The 26,964-nt window shown below is 42.6% G+C and overlaps 1 protein-coding gene across 2 annotated transcripts in view; it reads left to right on the forward strand.

The window, feature by feature from the left end:
- The window catches only part of apbb1ip (amyloid beta (A4) precursor protein-binding, family B, member 1 interacting protein), a 146,451-nt gene that overhangs the window by 111,154 nt on the left and 8,333 nt on the right, over positions 1–26,964 (forward strand). For both annotated transcript variants that reach the window (XM_048561099.2, XM_048561107.2), the window contains exons 8-12: positions 672–743; positions 12,302–12,445; positions 13,876–13,986; positions 18,613–18,711; positions 23,262–23,376. In XM_048561099.2, coding sequence (XP_048417056.1) covers positions 672–743; positions 12,302–12,445; positions 13,876–13,986; positions 18,613–18,711; positions 23,262–23,376 — 541 coding nt within the window. The remainder of the gene's footprint in view (positions 1–671; positions 744–12,301; positions 12,446–13,875; positions 13,987–18,612; positions 18,712–23,261; positions 23,377–26,964) is intronic.

The following is a 26,964-nucleotide window of genomic DNA, read 5'->3' on the forward strand; positions in this document are numbered from 1 at the left end:
GTTTGGGCCCTGACCATATTCCACAAATAGTACTGAAGACTTATTCTCCAGAACTTGCCACTCCCCAAGCCAAGCTATTCCAGTGCAGCCACAGCGCTGGTATCTACCCAATAAGGAGGAAAATTGCCCAAGTGTGTCCAACACAAAAAGCAGGACGGATCCAACCCAGCCAACTACCGCCCCATCAGTCTACTCTTGATCATCAGTAAAATGATTGAAGGTGTCATTAGGTGAGAATGATAGTCCTTAACCTCAAGGCTGCTCATGAAACTATAATCAGTGGATATCAGGGAGCAAACTCTTTGCTGGTTGGAGTCATATGTGGCACATAGGAAGATAGTTGTCGTTGTTGGATGTCCATCATCATAACTCCTGGATATCTTATATGAGTTCCTCGGGATAGGGTCCTAGACGCAAACATCTTCAGCTGCTTCATCGATGACCTTCCCTCCGTCATAAGGTCAGAAGTGGGAATGTTCACTGATGATTGTACAATGTTAAGTACCATTCTCAACTTTTCAGATACAGAAAAATATCGTAAACTACCCAATATTGATACTCAGTGCCAGTTATTTAACATTCATAACATACACAGTAAATTTTATCCTTGACAATAAATTGTACTCTGTCGCAGTTCAAAGAATTAACAATCCTTTGTGTTCTGTGTCCAGAATTTCTACATTGCAAAGAAGAAAGCAGAAGGGAAGAATATGAAAGACAAAAACAAAGAGGCATTACTTGAGGTGAGTAAATGCTTCAGACATTTAACAACAACCCAGTATTTATTTTGTACAAATCAGCTTATAACAATCATACTGAGAATTCACCTCAAAGGCAAGTGGACTGTCCTCAGCATGAGGGGCAGGAAAGGCAGAGTTGGAGAGCCCAACCACATCTGGAGTGTCTTGAAAGGAGTTTTCTGTGGAGCAATGCATGGTTTCTCCTCTGCTAAGTGTCCCCTAGCAACATCACATCTCCCTGTAAATAAGGGGTACCTGGAGTGACTGTGAGTGGTTCCCATTCCCCCAATGCCATGCCTGTGGTCCTGAGTACCCTATCCACATGTATACATCTCTCCAGAAGACTCTGAGGTTGCTGGATCTGGATCTCCTTGGAAGTAGTCAGTCTCTTCACAGAGCAGCCAGGCAGTCTCATGTTTAGGGCAGCTTAGTCCCTCAGTGAATAGGTGCAGTTCTGCAGCCACTGGGCAATGAGAACCAATATGTACCACATACTTGTCTGCTCCTGCTCCTCCCCGAGCAATGTGGAAAATGTTGCTGACTGCCAAAACCAAAGAGTCCTCTCCTGTCTGAAGCTGAGCCAGTGCCTGGTCTCTGGCAGTCCTTAAAGTGCCAACAGCCTGGGCCGTACCTTTCTTAGGCAGTTGTGGAGCTGTCACAGTGAGATGGTCACCAGAGTGTGCTCCCAAGCATTCTAAACTTTAGGCTCCCACAGAACCGCCTGTATCTATCAGCTTCTGGGGTTGCAGGAGGCAATTCCTAACCTCAGAGTTGTTCTGGTGGAACGGACTATTTTTCTGCTGAGGTCTTGAACATCTGGCTGGCAAGACACAAAGGAGAGATTGCATAGTGGTTAAAAGTGGTATGCGATGATTGACACGAACAGGGCTAATGTGAGATTTGTAATGGAGTGAAGAATGATACTCAGTCAGTTGGCAGGGCATGGATGCCTAGCTGTCCCTCTGGGAGCAGTCCCAATTTTCTCCTTCAACAGGCAGTATCCTTTCCTCATAGTGGGTGGGCAGCCTAATATCTAGGATCCTTCCACCTGTCTGATCACTTTCTACCCTCACCTTCTTCTGGACTGAAAGTAAGCAGTTTTGTTGAGTGGGGTGAGAATGGCTGTCTCAGCTCTTAGTGCTGGTGCAGATGGTTAAAAGGTGTTCAGGCATTGAAGGTGAGTGAGTGGACAGTGCAGAAGCCAGGCAGGATTAGAAGCTTATAAGGGTGGGGGTGTTGAGAACATGTGAGGGAAGATGTGGCAAAGCATGAGCCTTGGTGGGTACAGTAGCAGGGACAGAGTGAGCATGCAGTATTGGAAAGAACCCTAGCAGAGGGAAGGTCATGGCATTCTTGTAGCACTATTGACCATTTCTCAAAAACATGGAGGCTGCACTGACCCAGGTGGTGACCTCGGACCAGGCTGCTGGGTTCTTGTATCATGGTCTTCTCTGCTAGTCATCTGCATCATCCCATCCACCAAGACTTTTAGGTCCCTGTCAGAGAATCATGGTACCATCTTCTACATCTCCAACATCTTTGTTGTCACTGAGCAGGGGGAAGTCCAGTCCTCCTCCTGGCAGACAATGGCCATTTAAATATGGGACTGGAACCAGGGATGCTGATCTTTGAGCAGATATCCACTGAGTGACAAGCTATTTCGAGGACGATGAATGGTAAGATGGGGATGGATTCAAATGAGATGGATGCTATAGGGGTGGGGCAAGTGATGAATGAGGTGAGTTTTGAAAGATATTGTGAGAAATTTCACTAGGCCTCACAACAACAAAAAACCTCCAAATAAACATGACGCAATTAGCACTTAGTCAATAAAACACAAGATTCAGGCCATGGTAGAATCTAGACTAAAAGAATATCAAATAGATGAGTAAAGCATTGCAGATTATTTAGCATCTGACGTGGTTTATAATGAAGGCCCAGCATTAATAAGGGCTTTAGATCCGGACACATTATTGCTTCCCTTTCAATTCCTTTGGGACTAGTTTACAATCAATTTGTATTTGAGAGAAAAATTACAGACAGGCATTATGCTGTTTTGAACAAGACAGAACACTTTGAACAGCTGACGAGACCATAGGCATTCCTTCTATGGGAATATCAATGTTGCATGTTAATAATGAGAAAATTAATATTTCTAAAATACACAATGATCAGGTTTATTCACTTTCTCTTTTATTTGGTATCTCTTCTAAGCAGCCTTGTCATCAGCATTCACAATATAAGCAGCATTTTATATTATTAAAATGTTGAGCCTAGCATTACATAGTGACGTAAGTAATTCAGAAAATCATTTTTTAGTCACCTACACTGTCTCCCACATATAGCCTCCATTGAGAAATAATGATGCATTTTCCTAAACTCTCACAATTGTCTTTACTTCTGAGGAAGATGTGGTGTGATGGTGATGTCACTGGATAAGCAATCCCAGTTAATTTCTGGGGACCTCGGTTCACACACTGGTGGATTTTAAATTCAATGAATAAAATCTCCGGAACTGAAACTATCATCTGATGCAATAAAAATACAGAAAATCAAAAGAACTGTGTATGCTGTACTTTAAAAGTTAAAACAGAAATTACTGGCAGCATCTATGGACAGAAATCAGAGTTCTTAAGGAGGGTCACTTGACCCAAAATGTTAACTTTGATTTCTCCCCACAGATGCTGCCAGGCCTGCTAAGATTTTCTATCCATTTTTGTCTTAGTTGTTGTTAAAAAAAATCTGTTTCACTAATGTCCTTCAGGGAAGGAGATCTGTGGCCTGGACTGTAAGACCATAGGATGCAGGAACAGGAGTAAGCCACTTGGCTCCTTGAGCCTGCTCTGCCATTCATTGTGATTATGGCTGATCCAACATTCCTCACGTTCCTGCTTTGATTCCTCTACTGATCAAGAATCTATCTATCTCAGCCTTAAATATACATAAGGACTCTGCCCAACAGCTCTCTACGGCAAGGAATTCCAAAGAATCATAACCCTCCAAGAAAAGAAATTCCTCCTTATCTCAGTCATAAATTGGCACCCTTTTATTCTGAGACTATGCCCTCTGATCCTTGACTCTCCCAAGAAGAGAAATATCTTCTCGGCGTTTACCCTGTCAAGCTTAAGAATCCTATATGCTCCAATAAGATCACCACTTATCCCTTCTAAACTCAAATGAGTGAGTCTCCCAAACTGTTTAACCTTTGCTCCTAAGATAATCCCACCATACCAGGGATCCCCCTAATGAATCTTCTCTGAACTGCCTCCAATGAAATAATATCTTCCTTTAAATAAGTCGACCAAAACTGCTCGCAGTACTTCCGATGTGGTTTCACTAGCAATTTGTACAGTAAGACTTCCCTATTCTCACACTCTTAACTCTATTGAAATTAGGGCCACCATTTCATTAGCCTTCTTGATTTCCTGCTGGACTTGTGTGCTAGCTTAATAAAATGTGAGGCTGGATGAACACAGCAGGCCAAGCAGCGTTTTGTGTACAAATCACCCAAGTCCCTTTGTGTTGCAGCTTTCTGCAGTTCTTCTCCATTTAAATAATACTCTGTTCTTCTTGTTCTCCCTTCCGAAATGAATAACTTCACATTTTCTTACATTATACTACAAGTAAGCTTGGCCTGGCCTGCTGGTGACTTTTAAACAGCTGTCTGAAATGGACAATTAAGTCATTTATTTCAAGGGCAATTAGGAACAGGCAACAAATGTTGGCATCACCAGCAATGATACATGCCATCGATAAACAAATGAAACAACTGCTGCATATTCTGTTAAATATTATCATAGAAACGCAAGCCTACTCTTCATAATGAATTCTGTGGAGGTTTTTAGATTGTTACGAGCCATAAGTGTTTTTTTTTATAAATGTGTAATGGAGGCGCAACCAGTCACAAAAAGATGCAAATGCTAAGGATGGTGATTTTTGTTTGCACATAAAACCAGAAATCCATGAATCTTGTAATACTCAAAGAACAAGGTTTTTCACTGCTGGCTGTTCAGTTCAACCTCATATTAGAGGCAATCTTGATGCATAGTTCACTCAAATCAGTTCTAGGATCAGATTTGTCAGAATTAGTGACAGAGAGAAAGATAGTCAAGAGCAGAGAACCCATTTTGAAAAAGTATGAATGATAGCCATAATGTTAAGAAGGTAGCAGAAGATCTCTGACTGTGCAGTTGAACACAGCACGAGGATCTCGGGAGCTGCTTGAAACTCCATGTCGTTGAGAAATTCTTCAAAAGAAGCCATACTGGACTCAAAATATTAATTCTGTCTTTCTCTCCATAGACAAGACAATAACATATAGGAACAGGAGTAGGCCATTCAGCCTATGCCATGGCACTCTGCCATTCAATAGGACTATGGCTAATCTGAGACATTCTTCACTTCCACTTTCCTGCCTTTTCCCCATATCCCTTGCTGCCAGGCCTGCTGAGGTTTCCCAGCCACGTTCTGTTCTTATTTCAGATTTCGAGCATTTGCAGTAATTTGCTTTTATTTAAGTGCAGAAATGTGTTGGGGTTAGGGCTTAGAAAGCTGAGTTTGGAAATGAAAGAAGCCCATTAGCAATATTTGCTTATGGCAGCAGTGCAAGTGATTGGGAATGTTAGAGTTTGGGAAAACCAGATTTGTGAAGCTAGATCTCTGTGAAAAAGCTTGAATTGTACATACGAGTAGGCATTGGAGAGAATTTCAAGATCCCAGGATGTGAGTGATTCTTGAGGCAATTCCTGTCGAACTGTCTATTGCAATTATGCGCTGAAGTTGTAAATGTAAAATAAATCCAGATTCTTCCATTGAGATTTTCCTTTTAATTTCTACTTGATTCAGGGTCATTAACTCTCTCTTTGATTTGTTTCCTCACAAAGTCAATGAATGTTTGAGCAGAGTTTTCCTCTTTCAATGTCCCCAATGCAGAAACATTTCAGACTCAGTAGTGTCTATTCTGACTTTACTTATCATTGAGTATCATGTTGCCAACTTTTGCACAATAAGTTTGTGACATGTGTAATATTGATTGTAATATAACTCGTTGAGTCATCTCTACAAAAATGCACTGTAAGGCAACATAGGAAATGTACTTTGAACATGCAACTACAGGTAATATAAAACTAACAAATAATTAAAGCCTGTCATTAGATATTTCAGAGACTCAGATGTAAATGTTTATTCTTGTTAGGTTTCTCAACACTTTAACATGATCAATTCCTCCCATTTACCACCTCCTCTGCACCATGGACATGCAATCCCTTTGCACGCCCATTCCCCATTAGGAGGGTCTTAGGGCTCTTGGCTTCTTCCTGGCGCAAAGACCTGAACCGTCCCTACCCACCACCACCCTCCTCCGCTTAGCCGAGTCCATCCTCAGCCTCAACAACTTCTCTTTCAACCCCACTCATTTTCTTCAGGCCATAGGGTGGCTATGGATACCCGCATGGGCCCCGGTTTTGCCTGCTTCTCCCACCCACAACTTCTTTCTCTGATATATCGTTGATAACATTGGTGCAGCTTCCCTCTCTTTTCTGGAATTGTAAAAGTTCGACGCTTTTGCTTCCAATTTCCACCCCGCCCTCACTTTGACCTGGTCCATCTCTAACTTTTCCCTCCCCTTCCTCTACATCTCTATTTCCATTTCTAGGGATAGACTGTCCACTAATATTCACTATAAACCCACTGACTCCCACAGCTCCCTGGACTATACATTCTTGCACCCTGCTTCCTGTAAAGACTCCATCCCATTCTCTCTGTTCCTCTATCTCCACCATATATGTTCAGATAAGGCCAACTTCAACAAGGAATCCTCCAAAATATCCACCTTTCTCGACTGAAGATTGCCCCGCACTGCTGTCGACAGGGCCCTCAACTGGGTCCGAACCATCTCCCGCACTTCTGCCCTCACACCCTCTCTTCCCTCCTGCGACAGCAATAGGTTCCCCTTGTCCCTACCCATCATCACATCAAATGCCGTTTCTGCCACCTCCATTGAGGAGCCACCACAAGATATATACTCCCATTCCCTCAGCGATAGTAAGAACTGCTGATGCTGGAGTCAGAGATAACATAGTGTGGAGCTGGAAAAACACAGCAGGCCAGGCAGCATCAGAGGAGCAGGAAAGTTGACGTTTCGGGTCAGGACACATTTTCAGAAATGGGGAGGGGGAAGGGAGCTCAGAAGGAAATAGAGGAGGAGTGAGGCTGGGAAGGTAGTGGGATAGCGTTAGGTGAGTGCAGGTAGGCACTGGTGGGGATTGGTTAGGAGTGATAGGTAGGTTGGACAGAAGACAGACAGTTTGTGTCAGGTCAAGGAGGCGGGAATGAGAGGGAGGGTTGGTCATGGGATGAGGCCGGAGATGAGGAGATTTTGAAACCAGTAAAATCCACATTTAGGCCAAATGACTGTACACTCCCAAGGTGGAATATGAGGTGCTGCTCCTCCAGTTTCCAGGTGGGGTCATTGTGACACTGGAGGAGGCCCAGGGTGGACATGACACCCAGGGAGTGGAAGGGGGAGTTGAAATGGTCTGCGACTGGAAGGTGTTGTTTGTTGCAAACAGAGCGCAGATGCTCTACAAAGCGGCCTCAGAATCTACGCTTGGTCTCACCAATTTAGAGGAGGCCACATCGGGAGCAGCGGATACAGTAGACCACATTGATGGATGTGCAAGTGAACCTCTGTCTGATGTGGAAGGTTTGTTTGGTGCCTTGAATAGAGGTGAGAGGAGGGGTGTAGGGGCAGTTGTAGCACTTCCTGTGATTGCAGGGTAAGGTGCTGGGGTGGTGGGGTTAGTGGGGAGTGTGGAGCTGATGAGGGAGTCATGGAGAGAGCAGTCCCTATGAAAGGCAGGCAGGGGTGGAGGGGGAAATATACCTTTGGTTGTGGGATCAGATTGTAGGTGGCGGAAGTGGCCAGGAATGAATACGTTGGATACAAAGGTTTGTGGGGTGATGAGGACAAAGGGAATTCTGTCTTTGTTTTTGTTGGTGGGAGGAAATGTGGGGGCAGAGGTGCGGGAAACATAAAAGATGAGGTCAAGAGCATTTTCGACCACTAAAGGGAGGAAGGTGGTCAAAGGTGGGATCATGATCCCACCCCTGACCACCAAAACATCATCTCTCAAACCATTCACAATCTCATCACCTCACGTGATCCCCAGCCACAGCCTCCAACCTCATCGTTCCCCAACTCTGCACCACCCGTTTCTGTCTCCTTCCCAAAATCCACAAACCTGACTGCCCCAGCCGAACCATTGTCTCTGCCTGCTCCTGCCCCACTGAACTTATCTCTGCCTACCTTGACTCTGTTCCCTGCCCGCGGTCCAAGGACTCCCCACCCATTTCCGGAACACGACCCACGCCATCCACCCCTCCAAGATTTCCAATTCCCTGGCCCCCAACTCCTCATCTTCCCTATGGGTATCCAGTCCCTGTGCATGTGCACTCCCCATGTGGATGGCCTAAAAGCCCTCCGCTTCTTCGTCTCCGCAGACTCAACCAGTCCCCTTCCACTGACATCCTCATCCACTTACCTGAACTCCTCCTTACCCTTAATAATTTCTCCTTTAACTCCTTGTACTTCTTACAGACTAAGCGGGTGGCCATGGGAACCCAAATGACCCAAGCTATGCCTGCCTCTTTGAAGGATACGTGGAACAGTCCCTTTTCCGCAGCTACACTGACACTATTCCCCACCTCTTCCTCCGCCGCATTGATGATTGTATCAGCACCGCCTTGTGCTCCCACGAGTAGTTTGAACAGTTCATCAACTTTACTAACACCTTTCATCCCAACCTCAAGTTCACCTGGACCATCTCCATTACCTCTCTCTCCTTCCTGGACTTCTCTGTCTCCAGCTCTCAAAACCAACATCTATTTCAAGCCCACCAACTCCCACGGCTATCTGGACTACACACCCTCTCACCCACCTTCCTGCAAGAATGTGATCCCCTACTCCTAAATCCTCTGCCTCTGCCGTGTCTGCTCCCAAGATGAGGCTTTCTACTACTGAACATCCCCAGATGTCCTCTTATTTCAAGGATCACAACTTCCCGCCTTTGATTGTCAACAATGCTCTCGACCTCATCTCTTATATTTCCCGCACCTCTGCCCTCACATATCCTCTCTGCAATGAAACCAAAGACAGAATCCCCCTTCTCCTCGCATAGTACCCCATTAACCTCCAGATTCAATGTATCATTCTCAACCACTTCAACCACCTAAATCCGACCGCACAACTAAAGATTTATTTCCTTCCCCACCTCTATTTGCCTTCCATAGAAAACATTCTCTCCACGACTCCTCATCCTCTCCATACTCCCTACTAGCCCCACCACCCCCAGCACTTTTCCCTGCAACCGCAAGAGGTGCAACACCTGCTCTATACTTCCCTCCTCATCTCCATTCAAAGCAACAAACAAACCTTCTACATCAGACAGAGATTCACCTGCACATCCGTCAATGTGGTCTACTGCATTCACCTCTCCCAATGTTGCCTCCTCTACATCGGTGAGATCAAGTGGAGGCTCAGAAACTGCTTTGTAGAGCACATGCGCTTTGTTTGCGCAAAATAACGACGTCTTCCAGTCACAAACCATTTTAACTCCCCCTCCCACTCCCTAGACTTCCTGTACATCCTGGGGCTCCTCCAGTGTGACAATGACCCCACCCAGAAACTGAAGGAGCAGCACCTCATATTCCACCTTGGGAGCCTACACCCCAATGGCCTAAATGTGGATTTTACCAGTTTCAAAATAACCCCACCCCTGGCCTCATCCCACGACCAAACCTCCCTCTCATTCCCGCCGCCTTGACCTGACACAACCTGCCCATCTTCTCTCCCACCTATCCACTCTTCCCACGTCACTGACCAATCCCCACCAGTGCCGACCTGCTCTCACCTACCACTATCCCACCTACCTTCAACAGCCTCACTCCTCCTCTCTATTTATTTCTGAGCTCCCTTCCCCCTCCCCATTTCTGAAAAAGTGTCCCAACCCAAAACGTCACCTTTGCTGTTCCTCTGATGCTGCCTGACCTGCTGTGTTCCTCCAGCTCCACAATAAACAACTGCACCTCCCAGTCGCGAACCATTTCAACTCCCCCTTGCATTCCTCAGACGATATGTCCATCCTGGGCCTCCTGCATTCCCACAACGATGCCACCCAAAGGTTGCAGGAACAGCAACTCATATTCTGCTTGGGAACTCTGCAGCCCAATGGTATCAATGTGGATTTCACAAGCCTCAAAGTCTCCCCTCCCCCCACTGCATCCCAAAACCAGCCCAGCTCGTCCCCGCCTCCCTAACCTGTTCTTCCTCTCACCTATCCCCTCCTCCCACCTCAAGCCGCAGCTCCATTTCCTACTTACTAACCTCATCTCGCCCCCTTGATCTGTCCGTCCTCCCCGGACTGACCTATCTCCTCCCTACCTCCCCACCTATACTCACCTCTACAGGCTCCATCCCCACGCCTTTAAATTGTCTGTCTCCTCTCCACCTATCTTCTCCTCTATCTATCTTCGATCCACCTACCCCTCTCTCCCTATTTACTTCAGAACCCCTTCCCCTCCCCAACTTCTGATGAAGGGTCTAGGCCCGAAACGTCAGCTTTTGTGCTCCTAAGATGCTGCTTGGCCTCCTGTGCTCATCCAGCTCCACACTTTGTTATCTCGGATTCTCCAGCATCTGCAGTTCCCATTATCTCTGATACACTGTGTTATCTGTTCCTTTTTCCTCCCTTGACCACCTTCAACAGGGACCATTCCCTCCAGGACACCCTGGTCCACTCTTCTTTCGCTCCCTACACCTCCATCCCCCTCAGCACCTTCCCCGCAACTGGCGAAGGTGTAACACATGCCCATTTAAATTCTCCCTCCTCATTATCCAAGGGCCCAAACAAGCTTTCCACGTGAAGCAACACTTCACCTGCACTTCCCAGAATCTGATCTACTGCATTCGCTGCTCACAATGTGGTCTCCTCTACTTGGGGAAACAAAGCATAGACTAGGTGACCGCTTTGCAGAACATCTACGTTCTGCTTGCAAGAAAGCCTCTTAGCTAACCGCCTACCACTTTAACACACCACCTTGCTCCCTGGCCAACTTCTCTGTCTCTGGTTTGCTACAGTGTTCCAGTGAAGCTCAACACAAGCTGGAAGAACAACACCTCATTTTCCACTTGGGGACCCTACAGCCCCCCAGACTCCATATCAAGTTAAATAACTTTAGGGCCTAAACTCTCCCATGTCCCAGCCCCCTACCCCACACACCAGGCCTTGTTACCACATAGCTTGCGATTACGCACCCCCTGTTGTTAGTCACTAATAGTCCCCATTAACAACTATTCACTCTCCCAGCCCAATACTGATCAACTCTTTTATCTATCCAACTGCTCTTCTCTCTCTTTGGGCTCTATCCTATTGTTTACTCCCTATCCCATCTCCCTCCCTATTTTCTGCATTCCAACCGACGTTTTCCCAGCCACCATCAGTTCTGAGGAGAGGTCACCGGACCCGAAACATTAACTCTAATGTTTTCTTCACAGATGCTGCCTGACCTGCTGAAACTTTCCAGCAACTTCTGTTTTCACTCCTGATTTACAGCATCCACAGTTCTTTTGGTTTTTATCAGTTTCTCCCATGTTTTTATAAAGATGCTATTGCCTTTTCTGCTGGAGTTGGTGCTACAACAAAACTACTTCTTTGGCAATCAGGCAATAGGACTTTCTGTGGTCGTGAAAGGTGCAATATAAAGGTTATTATTCATTTTATGTCTGAGATTAATGAGTACCAAAGTAAAATTCCAGTTTACAGCATACGGCAGCCAAAAGCTTTTCTTTTCGTAAGCGAACAGGATGAAATGAATATACAATATGCTGAAGTTGAATAGCATGCTTCAAACTAAGTGGTACATGAAAGAACACTTTCCTTTGCTGAAGTACCCTGCCTGCAATCTGTTTTAAATCCTTTGCTGCACACAATAACGAAACTGATTAAACTGTTGGGGTTTTTAAACTCAATAAGCGCCCTTTAATTCAGAGCACAATTTTGTTTAATTAACATCATGATACTGTGACACTGCCATGACACTGAATAGATAGTCCTTCAATGTGATCAATGAGGAATTAACCATAATCCAGAAAGAATCATGCACATCTCTCTTCATTAGAAACAGAAGGAGGTTATATATTTACTTACTTTATATAGCTTAAGGTGCTATCAATCCTCTTTACAAGTCCAAAGATTCTAAGGCTAATTTTATCCGGATGAATTTGGCACAACTGGAATTTCAACTTGAATTTTTTCTTGTTCAGATGTCGTAAGAAGCATATCCAACAAAGTTAACTCAGACTTTTCAGTTTCAGGCATCTCAGTTTCCTGATTGTATCATTTTGATAAATGTGACGCTCAGCTTTGCAGAGAATTCTTGCCCATTAATTTATCCCACGTTGAGCATCTGACCTGTCTGTAATTCATGTTTATTAGTTTTGGAAAAACATACTTTAGAAGTTTAAAGTTTCCTGTCACATAAACTAAATTTATCTGCGCACACAGGAATGTTTCTGTGGAACATCAGTCATTGTACCAGAACTTGAAGGAGCCCTCTGTGTAAAAGAAGATGGAAAGAAGTCATGGAAACGTCGATACTTTCTCCTGCGAGCTTCAGGAATTTATTATGTTCCTAAAGGAAAAACTAAGGTTAGAAAATATAAACATGCATTTTTTGTAAAAAAAATTCATGACATTTAAGTTAAGCAGAGCTTAAAAAAAATCTGAAATCATGTTTAGGCGACAGAGGTGCCTGCAGGCAAAATGATAAACAGTGAAATACTGACAGCAGGAACTTCCCTAGCATTGAAGTGCTCATGCTTAGTCAGTTTTCTAATCAAAAATAGCATTAAAGATGTTTATACTACCCCCTAGTGACAATAGCACATCCTGCAGAGAACCTAAACACATCTATTAATCAAAAAAGGGTCCTCTGGTCACGTGTTGTTTTTCTTCTGAAGGTATTACGAAGAAAGGCTGAGGGACTTGAGGCTGTTTTCATTAGAGAGAAGAAGGTTGAGAGGTGAATTAATTGAAACATATAAAATAATCAGAGGGTTAGATAGGGTGGATAGGGAGAGCCTTTTTCCTAGGATGGTGACGGCGAGCACGAGGGGACATAGCTTTAAATTGAGGGGTGAAAGATATAGGACAGATGTCAGAGGTGGTTTCTTTACTCAGAGAGTAGTAAGGGAATGGAACACTTTGCCTGCAACGGTAGTAGATTCGCCAACTTTAGGTACATTTAAGTCGTCATTGGATAAGCATATGGACGTACATGGAATAGTGTAGGTTAGATGGGCTTGAGATCAGTATGACAGGTCGGCACAACATCGAGGGCCGAAGGGCCTGTACTGTGCTGTAATGTTCTATGTTCTATGTTCTCTTCTCTACCAGGATATGAACATAATTAGCATGGTCAGCATTTGTTCTCATTGTGATTGCCTTCTTGAACGAGTGCAGTTCATTTGATGTAGATACACTGACAGTACTGGTAGGGAGTTCCAGGATTTTCAGCCAGTGACAACAAATGGACAGCACACAGTGCCTAGTCAAGATAGCCATGATGTGGAGGTGCTGGTGTTGGATGGAGGTGGGCAAGGTCAAAATTCACCAGGTTATACCCAACAGGTTTATTTGAAAACACCAGCTTTCAGAGCTTCAGTCCTTCTTCAGGTGTTGGTGAGAGAGGTAGTATCAGGCACAAAATTTACAAGTAAAAGATCAAAGGCTCACAACATTGATGAGGATGTGCTACACAAGCCTAAGATGCACCTGATGTGTCTGATACTACCTCTCTCACTAACGACTGAAGAAGGACTGAAGCTCCGAAGGCTTGTGTTTACAAATAAACCTGTTGGGTATGACTAGGTGTGGTGTGAATTCTGACCTAGTCAGAATAGCCCATGGCCTGGAAGAGTACTTGAATATAGTGACACTCCCATACACCCATTGCCCTTCTTCTCTAGCCAATCATAGTAATGGCTTCGAAGGTGTTAATGAGTTTGTGAAGAATTCCTCTGTTGAGAATTTTGATCAAATCTGAAAGCATGCTCTAAATAATTTGCCTTTTTCAACAGACATCTCGTGATCTGGTTTGTTTCATCCAGTTTGAGAATGTCAATATTTACTATGGAATGAATTACAAAGCGAAATACAAAGCACCGACTGATCACTGCTTTGTACTGAAGGTAAACTCAGTAAATATATTTAAAACGTTTGCTGCTTTTTTTTGTTTTGCAAAGAGCTGTTTTATCAGTTTAACAGAGATTGGGAAGTATCAAACGTGCAATTGCAAACAGTGTACTATCAAGTGTGATGCTAACTCAAGATAGAAGGGATATAAGATCATTTCACAACCAAAGCACAGTGGTAATGCATGATTCCTCTGACTGAGAAATCGCTTGATGCTGACAATTGGCACAAAAATTGGAAGCATGTTCCTTACCGGTACGTGTGTACACAACAGAAATAATTGGCAATATATTGATTCCACTTGCAATTATACCAAAATGCTCAATGGTAGCAATCTCTGGATTACTCCCAATGCCATGTGCTATTTAGAGTAAAAATATGAAGATAGGGCAGATGAATGCATGGCTGAGGAGCTGGTGCAAGGGGCAGTAATTCAGACTGTTAGATCATTGGGATCTCTTCTGGGGTAGAAGTGACGTGTATAAGAGGGGGGTTGCACCTACACTGACGGAGGAACAATGTTGTGGCAGAGAGATTTGCTAGAGTTACACAAAAAGGTTTAAACTAGTCTGGCGGGTGAGGGAGAGTAGTGTTCTTGATTAGGAAAAACTACTCTATGTAGAGAGAATATTTCTGGGTGCTCATCCTGTGAAGATATACAGGTAGAACTGATAAATGATGGGATTGATGGAATAATACAAAGACTCCCCAGTAGTCAGCAGGAAATTAAGGAGCAAATACATAGGGAGGTTGCAGGTAGCTGTCAGAACAATAGGGCTGAAATGGTAGGGAATATTAACTTTCCAATCATAGACTGGGACTGCCATAGTGGTAAGGGCATAGATGGGGAGGTATTTGTTACTTTCTCAATCAATGTGCAGATGACCCTACTGGAGAAAGGGCAAAACTCACCCTCCTTGTGGGAAATAAGGCAGGGCAAGTGACTGGGGTGTTAGTGGGGGAGCACTTTGGGACCAGTGAACATAATTCTATTAGTTTTAAAATAACTATGGAAAAGGATGGGCTGGTCCACAAGTTAAAGTTCTAAACTGGGCAAGGCCAATTTTGATGGTATTAGACAGGGTCTTTCAAAAATTGAATGGGAGAAGCTGTTTGCAGGTAAAAGGATGTCTGGTAATTGGAATGCTTCCAAAAGGGAGATAACAAGAGTTCAGGGACAGTATGTTCCTGCTACTGTGATGGGCAAGGTTGGTAGGTGTAGGGAACACTGGGTGACTAGAGATATTGAGGCTCTGGTCAAGAAAAAGAAGGAGGCATATGTCAGGTATAGAAAACTGGGATCAAGTGAATCCCATGAGGAGAAAGGACATGTAGGCATACACTCAAGAAGGAAAACAGGATGACAAAAAAGGGACATGAGGTATCTTTGGCAGATAAAGTTAAGGAGAATCCAAAGAGATTCTTCAAGTATATTGAAGGCAAAAGAGTAACTAGGGAGAGAATATGGCCCCTTAAAGATCAGTGAGGCCACCCATGTGTGGAGCCACAGGAGTGGCTTCTAAAGAAATATTTTGCATCAATACTTACTGTGGAAAAAAACATGGAAGATAGAGAACTTGGGGAAGTAACTAGTGATGTCTTGAAAAGAATCCACATTATAGAAGATGAGATGTTGGAAGCATTAAAACATATAAAACTGGATAAATCCCCGGACCTGATCAAGTGTATCTCAGGACATTGTGAGAAACTAGGGATGAAATTGCAGGACGTCGAGCAGAGATATTTGCATCATCGATGGCTGTAGGTGAAGTGCTAGAAGACTGGAGGGTGGCTAATGTTGTGCCAATATTTAAGAAAGGCTGCAAGGAAAATCCAGGGAACTACAGACAGATGGGCCTGATATCAGTGGTGGGTAAGTTATTGGAGCAGATTCTGAGAGATAGGATCTTCATGTGTTTGAAAATATAATGGTTAAGGATAGTCATCATGGCTTTGTGCATGGGAAATTGACTGAGTTTTGAGAAGAGGTGACCAAGAAGATAGAATGAAGGCAGAGCAATAGACATTGTCTACACGCACTTCAACAATGCCTTTGACAAGGTTCCACATTCCTAGACTGATTAGTAAGGTGAGATCACATGGGATCCAGGGACAGCTAGCCAATTACACACTAAATTTCCTTGACAGTAAGAGACAGAGGGTTGTGGTGGAGGGTTGTTGTTCAGGCTGGAGGCCTGTGACCAATGTGTGCCACAAGGATCATTGCTGGGTCCACCATTCAACATCTATATAAATGATATGGACAAGAATATAGGAGGTATGGTTCATTAGTTTATGGATGATACTAAAATTGATAGTATAGTGGACAGTGAGAAGGTTATCCAAGAGTAGATAGGATATCGATCAAATGGGCAATGGGCCAAGGAATGGCAGATACAGTTTAACTTAGATAAATGCGATGTGTTGCATTTTGGTAAGACAAACCAGGCAGGACGTACACAATTAATGATAGGTCCCTCAGGAGTGTTGTCTATTGGAGAGACCTTGGGGTGCAGGTACACATTTCCTTGAAAGTGACGTCACAGGTAGATAGGGTGGTGACAATATAAGGAATGAACTTCCAGAGGAAGTAGTAGAGGCGAGTACAATTAGAACTTTTAAAAGATATATGGATAGGAAAGGTTGAGAGGGATATGAGCCAAATGTAGGCAAATGACCTAGTTCAGCTTAAGAAACTGGTCAGAAAAGACAAGTTGGGTTAAAGGGTCTGTTTCCATGCTGCATGACTCTAAGAGTCTACACTTGCATTCTCAAAACTCTAAATATCCATCAGCCTTACCAGTCAAGAATGTTGGGGCATTCTCCAATATTTTAAAAATATTCTACCCATGCAATTTTTTTGAAAACAACATATTATTTGCCTCTTACTAAATTGATGTGTAAGAACCAAAATTCTTGAATGCAGCCATATTGAATTTAACAAAATCATGACAGTCCTGAGATATATTATTCAGAATTCACTAGATGAAATAACACCAGTGATGTCAAGCCATTCCCCATTCATCTCATAGTTGTTGGCTAAACAATGGAGTGGATTTCACAGGTGCGGTGTTTTTGACAGAGATCTTTCAGCATTCATTGTCATTACCCCCCTGAACCTAAGTGCAACTTCTAGATATTGGGTATTCTCGATTAGCAGAGGAATCCCGAATTTGCAGTCTCTATCTCTTAGGGCTTTGATGCAGGTTGCACTGTGGACACTGCCAGGCCTGTGGTATTTTCTCAGTTAGTCATGCAGGTACCTTTTGGTATGTGCCATCTCTGCCAGTAAGTGGTACTGAGCAAGATCCTTTAAAGTAGTTTGCTGCCACCAATTCTCCTTCATCTTTGCTTTGTCTTGGGCCTATCTGCTGTGGAGTGGGAGAAGATACACCATCAAAATGGCTACAATAAAGACACTGTTCTTAAATAAAAGGGTTTACTGCATGAGAATAGTAAGTATAATTGTAATTGGCCTGGCATAATTGCAGGGACTTTAGGGAGCCGGTACAGATATATGTCCAACTACAGTATAGTTGTGTTACCCCGGTAGATTCTACTCCGATGTGTAAGTTTATAAAGTTGCAATTTCAAAGTCCTGTAACACTAAAAAACATATTTGAGCAGGAATAACAGTATGATTGTTTCTTAATTCATATGTATTGCACAACTTGCAAGTATATATGCAAGTTTGACCCCTACCATCTGAGGAAGGGTCACTGGACCTGAAACATTAACTCTGATGTTAGATGCTGCCAGACCTGCTGAGCTTTTCCAGCAACTTCTGTTTTGTTCCTGATTTACAGCATCTGCAGTTTTTTTGGTTTTTATTTTATCTTAGTTGCGTTATTGCTTCATTAGTAATCCAGAGACCAAGATAATATTCTGGGGACCCAGGCAAATGGTGAAATTTGAATTCAATATATAAAAATCTGGAATTAAGAGTCTAATGATGACCCATGAAGCCATTGTTGACTGGCATAAAAACCCATCTGGTTCACCACTATCCTTTAACAAAAGTTGTAATGTGAAGTTACAGTTGGGAAGAAGGGCGTCCTGGATCCAAAACCTTAACTCTGATTTCTCTTCACAGATGCTGCCAGACCTGCTGAGCTTTCACAGCAACTTCTGTTTTTGTTACTGATTTACAGCATGGTCAGTTCTTTCGGTTTTTATGCTGTCCTTAACTAGTCTGGCCAACATCTGACACAAGAGCTGCAACAATGTTGTTGACTCTTGACTGCTTTCTGGGCAATTAGGTTGGGAAAGACTGTGCCGGCCAGCAATACCCACATCCCATGAATGAATAAGAAAAAAACTGACCAGCCAACAGAAACTCCAGCTTCATGCAGCTGCAGTCCCTCTCAATGGAATTAGATATTTGAATTTTTTTTAGCCTGCAAGATACATATATTTTCTTGATTTGGTAATCAATTTGGTAATCTTTGTTCAAATGAAACCTCATAAGAAGTAACTGTCTTTCATTTCTATCAGATTGTCCCAACACCTCTCTCAAAAACCTTGATCTAAATCTTGCATGTAAAATCCTACAAGTTGAATGCAAACCACTTTTAAAAGATCCCAGATTAGCACCAACTTTAGTAATCAATTCAATTTTCTAGCACCCTCAGATTCAGAAAGAGTCACAATATATCAAGTATCTGTGCTGCGACGATCCCTGGGCTCTGCAACAGTGGATAATGGGGATACGAATAGGAAAGGTGAGTGAGAAACGGAAACAATTTACTTATCATTTAAATGGAGTAATGGGAACATTAGTCAGAAAAGGTTAGCACCTACAATGCTTATCATCTAAACTGCTTTACTTATTTTTTTGTTGTAAATCTTCTCTCTTTGAGCTATTCCTCTTCACTTCATTCTGTCCTTCTGAAAGTAGCAGAGAACCTACCATTACTATTAGCATTCCCCAGACAAGTTACCAAGAGTCATGTGGGTGCAGTCAAAGCTGACTTGTTTTATATATTTAGTTTAGATGTCATGTAAAATTTGAGTGCCTCGGGATATCAGATTGTAGCATTTAGTTGATCAACCCAGACCCTTAAATCCAATATCTTTTCTATGTTGTCAGAATTTTAATTAACACCAAGTCCTGGATAATTCAGAAGTTACCCTAACTGAACATAGGGAAAAACAACACATGTTAATCACATACTACCAAATCCTGTCAATATTTGTGTCAGATTTTAATTCACTCTCCAGCCCAACATTTAGAATGAAAAAGCATCCAATCAGGGAAGCCTGCTGAAATCTGCTGAACTAAGCTCCCAAACCCACATTTTATCCTTCAACGAGATTTCCATCTTCACAATGTCTATCCCTAAAATTAGAAGACCCAGTGGCCCTACCCCACAACCAACAAAAGTGTTAAAGGTCTTACCCACCCTTTTGTTACCCCAGGATTCAGCTTGTCCAATGTACTTATCAACAGCCCCCCGTTAATTCTATACAATGTGCAGCTAATGAGAAACTCTGCTGCCTTCAATGTGAATTTTGTGTTTCATCCACACCCTCATCACCACCATCATTTTAGTTTCTTTAACAGAAAGTTCAAATACCTTAGTTTTAATCTCAAGAACTCCTTTATAAATCTTGCCCATTGTGAATTCTCTCTCTCTGTTGAAAAAGGTTATTGTCGTCTATTTTTGTTCTCTTTGTGAAGCAATTTGCAACTGTTATTTTGTTATTGTTATACTTGATATTTTGTTATTGTTATACTTGTTATTTCAAAGCAAATGCATTAATGAACATTTTTCTTGTTACTAACGTTCTTGAATGTTAGTCTGTTCTGGTAACAATTACTGGCAAATTACTGACAAATTGAATTCCTAGTGGCAAAACCTGCAACTTAAGGTAATAGTTGAACAGAGAACAAATATGTTCTGTGGAGAAGGAATGAGATTGTACTGGGGACATGAAGTGGGGGCTAGGTTTGGAAGGGACTCAATGCAACTTTGGTGACTGGAAGGCAAGGTTGGAACTTTGGAATACAGAATACATGTTCTATTTATTTGGACTTTGTCTTTCACATTCACAAATCCTGAACACTCACCACCTCAGTCCCTCAACTTCCCATATCTAGTATGAACATGTGCCATGTACTTACACTACACATAATCATATGCCCCATTTAATGTCTATGTATACCTACACAAGCCTGCCAGGCCCCGCACACCTATAACTCACATAACCCTAATTATTTAGTGTCCATTAGGCATAGTTCGGCAACCATGGGCTATCTATGGGAAGAATTTAAAGTGGACATTAAAAGAAAGTTGTTCTACAATCAAATAGAACTGACGTTCAAAATGTACTTCAAGCTGAAAAAGAAACCCAAGGCCATTCAAAAACTATAACTCCTCCAGTGGTAATTCAGTAGTAAAATTCCTTCTATTTCATTATACAACAAAGACAGATCATCTTTTAATAAACTCTTAAAACTGCCAATCCATCAGTCTACACCCACTTACTGCTGATTTTGAAACTCAGCTAAATATTTATAATAGCCTTCGCTGTCAAAGCAAACCCTTAAATATACGAATAATAAAATCTATCTAAATTGCAAAAACACAGCCTTTATTTTAATTTACAACAGTTAGCCAGTCAATTAGTGCATTTTAAGAGCAGGTGGCTATTTACTTTCTCTCTAAGTTAAAGCTCCAACAGATTTTTGGAAAAAATATTAATCTCTGCAGACATTCAAAACACTTAGGATTATGACACTAGAAGAAATATCATGAAAAGTATATGACACTGCACCTCTTTATATGTTTATAAAATAAAACTAGATATATATGGGAACAATAGTTCTTTAAATATCCAAGGCAAAGCCCCCTTTTATTTCAAGAGTATAAATTATTTTTGGCTTTGGTGTTAGATGATTGTGCTCCTAAAATTTTGATCTGCAAAGCTTAAGATTAATAAATTTTTAAGCCTGGACTTATATCACGACAGCTGACTTGGAAGTTCTCAAAAATGGTAGTTGGGACCCGTTGCTGGGAGTCCCAGCCCACATTCCCATATATGCGTATTTTTATCATTATGGGGTGTAAGTCAGGGTAGCCCTACTACATTCCCTTGACAGCTCCTTTGGAGAGGCGGACAATCTAACATATCCTGCAATTCCATATATGCAATCCAATCTCACCTTTTCCAAAAAGGACGCCAAAGACCTTACACTCCCAAGTTTGTACTCCATACAAATACATTAGCAAATATAACTTGAAGAACTAGAATATTTCTGTCTACCTTACTTGTAGATTAGAAAAATTATAAACTGAAAGATACTTGTTTGACTAGAATTTATCTCGTTAACGAAATTCATCTGTACATTAAGGGATAACAAGGTGTAGAGCTGGATGAACACAGCAGGCCAAGCAGCATCAGAGGAGCAGGAAGGCTGGTGTTTTGGGCCTAGACCCTTCTTCAGAAATGGGGAAAGGGGGAGGCGGATAGAAGATGGATAGCAGAGAAGCTAGGTGAAGAGGAGACAGACTGGTCAAAGAGGGGGGGATGGAGCCAAGGTGAGTGTAGGTGGGGAGTTAGGGAAGGGATAGGTCAGTCCAAGGAGGACAGACAGGTTAAGGGGGCGGGATGAGGTTAGTAGGTCGGAGATGGGGGTGGGGCTTTAGGTAGGAGGAGGGGATGGGTGGGAGGAAGGAAAAGTTCGAGAGATGGGCACGAGCTGGGCATGTTTTGGGATGCAGTAGGGGGAGGGGAGATTCTGAAGCTTGTGAAGTCCACACTTCCTTCCACACTCCCCTCCAGCCCCAAATCACCCGGCACTTTTCCCTGCAACTGCAGGAAGTGCTACACCTGCCCCTACACCTCCCACCTCACCCCCATCCCAGGCACCAAGAAGACTTTCCACATCAAGCAGATGATCACCTGCACATCTGCTAATGTGGTATAATGCATCCACTGTTCTCGTTGTGGCCTCCTCTACATCGGGGAAACCAAGTGGAGGCTTGGGGACCGCTTTGCAGAACACCTACACTCGGTTCATACTAAACAACTACACCTCCCAGTCGTGAACCATTTCAACTCTCCCTCCCATTCCTCAGACGACATGCCCATCATGGGCCTCCTGCAGTGCCATAATGATGCCACCCGAAGGTTGCAGGAACAGCAACTCACATTCTGCTTGGAAACCCTGCAGCCCAATGGTATCAATATGGACTTCGCAAGCTTCAAAATCTCCCCTCCCCCTAACGTATCCCAAAACCAGCTCAGCTTATCCCTGCCTCCCTAACCTGTCCTTCCTCCCATCTATCCTCTCCTCCCCCCTCAGGCCCCATCCCCATCTCCTACCTACTAACCTCACCCCATCCCCTTGACCTGTCCATCCTCCCTGGACTGACCTACCTCCTCTCTACCTCCCCACCAACACTCACCTTTACTGGCTCCATCCCCACCCCTTTGACTGGTCAGCCTCCTCTCCACCTATCTTCTCCTGTATCCATCATCTATCCACCTCCCTTCCCTCCCTATTTATTTCAGAACCCCTTTCCCCTTACCCATTTCTGACGAAGGGTCTCGGCCCGAAACGTCAGCCTTCCTGCTCCTCTGATGCTGCTTGGCCTACTGTGTTCATCCAGCTCTACACCTTGTTATCTCAGATTCTCCAGCAACTGCAGTTCCTACTATCTCTGTACAATAAGGAGTTTGCCAATACTAATATCAATGATTGTCATTGGCTTACTAAGACTGACAATCAGTTGGATGAAGAATTTCTCTCACTGTCTCAGTCATGGGTTTGTTCGATGAGACACACACCGAGACAAACAGAGAACCATCAACACTGTGAAAGACACCCTTTGGTCTGCCTGAAACTTGTTGAACTCCCAGGACAAGGATTTGACCCCGACTGAGTGTTTCAGATTTGCACATTCCAAGGTCCAGGGCTACGTGCTGAGGGACGCACTAAAACTTGGGGCAGCTGCTGTCTGAGGTGTTTCTGCTGAAGTTAAATAGGGGTCTGTTCAGTTATTAGACACTCATGTCACTTCAGATATATGTAAATATTCGTACTGTATTTGTAAGAGAGGTCCTTAGTTTTTTGGATAGAGTCAAAGCCCAATGTTTTGTTTATTTACTTGATGTGCAACTGTACAGAGTTTAACTGCTGCTGCGACAATGTATATATACAAAGAGACTTTTTATGAATAAAGTGTATTTTTGAAATAAAAACCAGTTACAGTAAAAAGAACTCTCAATCATGAAGGATAACAGAAGTTCTCTTTTCTGTTTTTAGTACAGTAAAACATTGTATGACAACTACAAAGTGGCTGTACAAAGGGCTGGTCTGGCCTCACGATGGACAAATTTTTCAAATGTAGAACCTGCCAATACCACAAGCACCATTCCAGGTACATATATGTTTTTGTTTCGTTTCCAGGCTTTTTTTCTGATATTAGTGCATTGCTGTTGACCTCAAATGTTTGTGATATATCTCATTTTTATCCACAGAAAAAAAACCTCATTGGTCTTGTTTTCATACATAGATCATCAACTATGGTATCTCTCCATCTTTTCTGTTTGGAATAGTAAGAACTTGTATTTGTTTAGCACCTTATCAATATTCTCAGGGTATCATCAGGTGTTTCATGGCCAATATGTTTCTTTGAAGCAGAGTCACTGTAGCTAACAAGCAAAGTCAACATTGTCCCACAAATAACATGACTGTAGTTAATGTGATTTTTTTGGTATTGACTGAGGATGAAATGTAATAGATTCATAGATTCATGCAGTGCAGAATGGGCAATTTAGCATAGCCAATCCACCTAGCCTGCACATCTTTGGACTGCGAGAGGAAACCAGAGTACCCAGAGGAAACCCACGCAGACGCAGGGAGAACATGCAAACGCCATACAGACAATCACCTGAGGGTGGAATCGCACCTGAGTCCCTGGTGCTGTGAGGCAGCACTCGGGTGAACCTCCTCTGTACTCCCTTCTTGTGCTTTCATATCCTTCCTGCAGCAAGGTGACTAGAACTGCACACAGTACTCCATTTGTGGCCTAACTGACTCTCTGTACAACTCCAACATTATCTCCTTGCTCTTATACTCGATGTCATGACTGTTGAAAGCAAATATCCCTTATGCCTTCTTAACTATCCTATTCACATGCTCTGTTGACTTCAGGGATCTGTGAATAATTACCCCAACGTCTCTCTGTTGCTCTGAGCCACCCACCAGTGTCCTGTCATTCATTAAATACTCTCTCATCTTGTGTCTACTTCCAAAGTGCATCACCTCACAATTATCAAAATAAATACCATGTGTCACTGGTCTGCCCATCAGACTAACCTATCTTCTTCACTTTTAACCACTCTACCAACCTTGGTGTTGTCTGCAAGTTTGCTTAACATTCCCATTTTCATCCACACCATTTATGCATTTAACAGACGATAAGGGTCTCAGTACTGATCATTGTGGTACACCACTAGACACCAGCCTCCAGTCACCTGAACAGCCTTACACCACTACCCTTTCTGTCCTATTGCTAAAGCAATTTCTGATCCATCTCACCAAGTTAACCTCAATTCTAAGTGCTATCACCTTTTCAATCAATCTCCCACGTGGGGCCTTGTCAAAAGCTTTGCTAAATTCCATATAAATCATATCAACTGAATTTCCCTGATCCACACGCTTGATCATATTTCCAAAAAATTCAAAAAAAAATTGTCAGGCATGACCCTCTCCCCCCCAACAAAGCCATGTTGACTATCCCTAAATAGCCTAATGATTTTTACAATTCAAGTAAATAAGCAACAACAGCTTCATCTAAAACAGCCTACAAGTGTACTAACGTGTTAGAACATAGAATACAGAACAGTACTGCGCTGTACAGGCCCTTCGGCCCAAGATGTTGTGCCAAACTTTTACCTGAAATCTAAGGTCTATCTAACCTCCACCCCTATCTTATACTATCATCCGTATGCCTATCTAGTAGCCACTTAAATACCCCAATGAAGCTGACTCCGCTACCCTCTCCGGAAATGCATTCCACGCCCCTACCACTCCCTGAGTCAAGAACGGACCTCTGACGTCTCCCCTATATCTACCTTCTCTCACCGTAAACCTATGCCCCCTTGTAATAGCTACCTCCACCCTAGGAAAACGTCTCCATGTTGGCTTAGAGTAGCTGACTAAATCCTGAAGTAAGGCTTGAATCCACAATCTTTGGATACTGAAGCAAAAGTGGTACCAACAGAGCCAAATAAACATTCAACTCATGTATCTTACTGATATTTAATGTTTGGTTCAATTATCTTTTCCTAGTAACAAGTTTCATCATTACTTTCCTTTGGATGAAAAAGTTCCAATTTACTTTTCTAATCATTTATTTTCTCATTTGTGTCCCTGGTATTTGAACCATTTGCCATAGTGAGCAACTTTTATTTGAATCTATATTGTCAATTTGTTATGTCAAGATCTGGGTAAAGATCCCAATTCATTCCAGTCTCAAACAGGATACCATAAACTGGTATGAGGGAGGGATAAACTAGCTCCCCTTTTTTATTCGCCCACCCTTCTGGTTGGTTACAATAATACTAATTTAAAAAGGATCCCTTTCCTTTTAGCTATTTTTCTCCTAGCACCTAATGAGCCAATTTAGCCATTCTTTCTATACTTGAGGAGAATTAGTAACACAATACAAGACAGCACACACATGGATTAAAGATGGAGTGATTCCAAAAAGAAAAGTTATGCGGATCAGTCTCTGAATTATTCCGAGAGAGAATGGGTTAACCATTACAGCCATTGCAATATAGGTTACTGGTAATGTAGACATTGGTATTTGAACAGTTGATTTTTCAATATTCTTGGCTTTGTAAGCTGAATGAAGTTCATTTGTTGTTAATTAGTTTACAGCACTCAGAGTGAAAAGAATCTTTATCTGCAATACAGGGGAAACTGGGGAAAGTTCTTCAAGTGTGACCTTTATAGCACACTAATGCTCAAATGCAGGCTGGTACATACAATAGCGTCAGTTCCATTAGTTTCTGCCAGTACAGTTGAAATGGGCTTCTTAGTTCATTTTTCTGTATATTCCTGGAGAGTAAAACAGACACGTCGGCAAGAAGTGGCTTTCTGCTGACAGGAGGTGATATCCAGTATCAGTCCGTATTTGAAATATTCATGACAATTTAAATGTGTGTTTGAACAGGACTTTGCTGGACAATCACTAAATTTGAATTTGCTGTGTTTCTGTCATGGTCCTTCATTTAAAATAACACAGTTTGGATTTTTTTTTAAAATGCCTATGGACACTTTGTGGCTTTGAGCTATCATCACAAACAATTCTACTTGAAAATTTTGATGAATTTTCCTCTTCAAAATGAGTCAAGTAAAATTTCTTTAACATTTACTCACATCACAAATTCCAGAAGTGTGGAATTTGTTTTTCTGAAATTAGAATCAATTACACAAAATATGTGTTTTGTGCACTTATGATATTGACTACTGGTAATTTGCAGCTAGATTCAGTGCTATAGAATAGCATTTGTTGATATGTTCTATATGGGATTTACAGAAAGCATTTGACATCAAAGGTTATTACACAAAGCCGAAGCACATGATATAGGGAATTAACATACTAGCTTTCTAGAAGATTGTCTGGCTATCAGCAAGACAGTATGCATAAATGGGGTCTTTTTCTGATAAGTGGGATGTGGTGAATGGGTTCTGCGTGGCTCTGTGCTGAGATACCAACATCTTATAGTTTACCCCAATGGCTAAGCTGAGGCATGGGAGCTAAATTTGCAGTTGACCCACAGACAGGTAGGAAAATATGCTGTCAAGAGTTTGTAAGGAGGTTGTAGACTGATATGTGAGTGAGCAAAAATCTGGCGACTGGAATGTAATGTGGGAAATGTGATGTTGGTCATTTTGGCAGGAAGTATAAAGATGGGAAGAATTACTTGAACAGAGACCAGTTGCAGAACTCTGA

This window comes from Stegostoma tigrinum, chromosome 2 (assembly GCF_030684315.1).
Source record: "Stegostoma tigrinum isolate sSteTig4 chromosome 2, sSteTig4.hap1, whole genome shotgun sequence".
Lineage (NCBI taxonomy): Eukaryota > Metazoa > Chordata > Chondrichthyes > Orectolobiformes > Stegostomatidae > Stegostoma > Stegostoma tigrinum.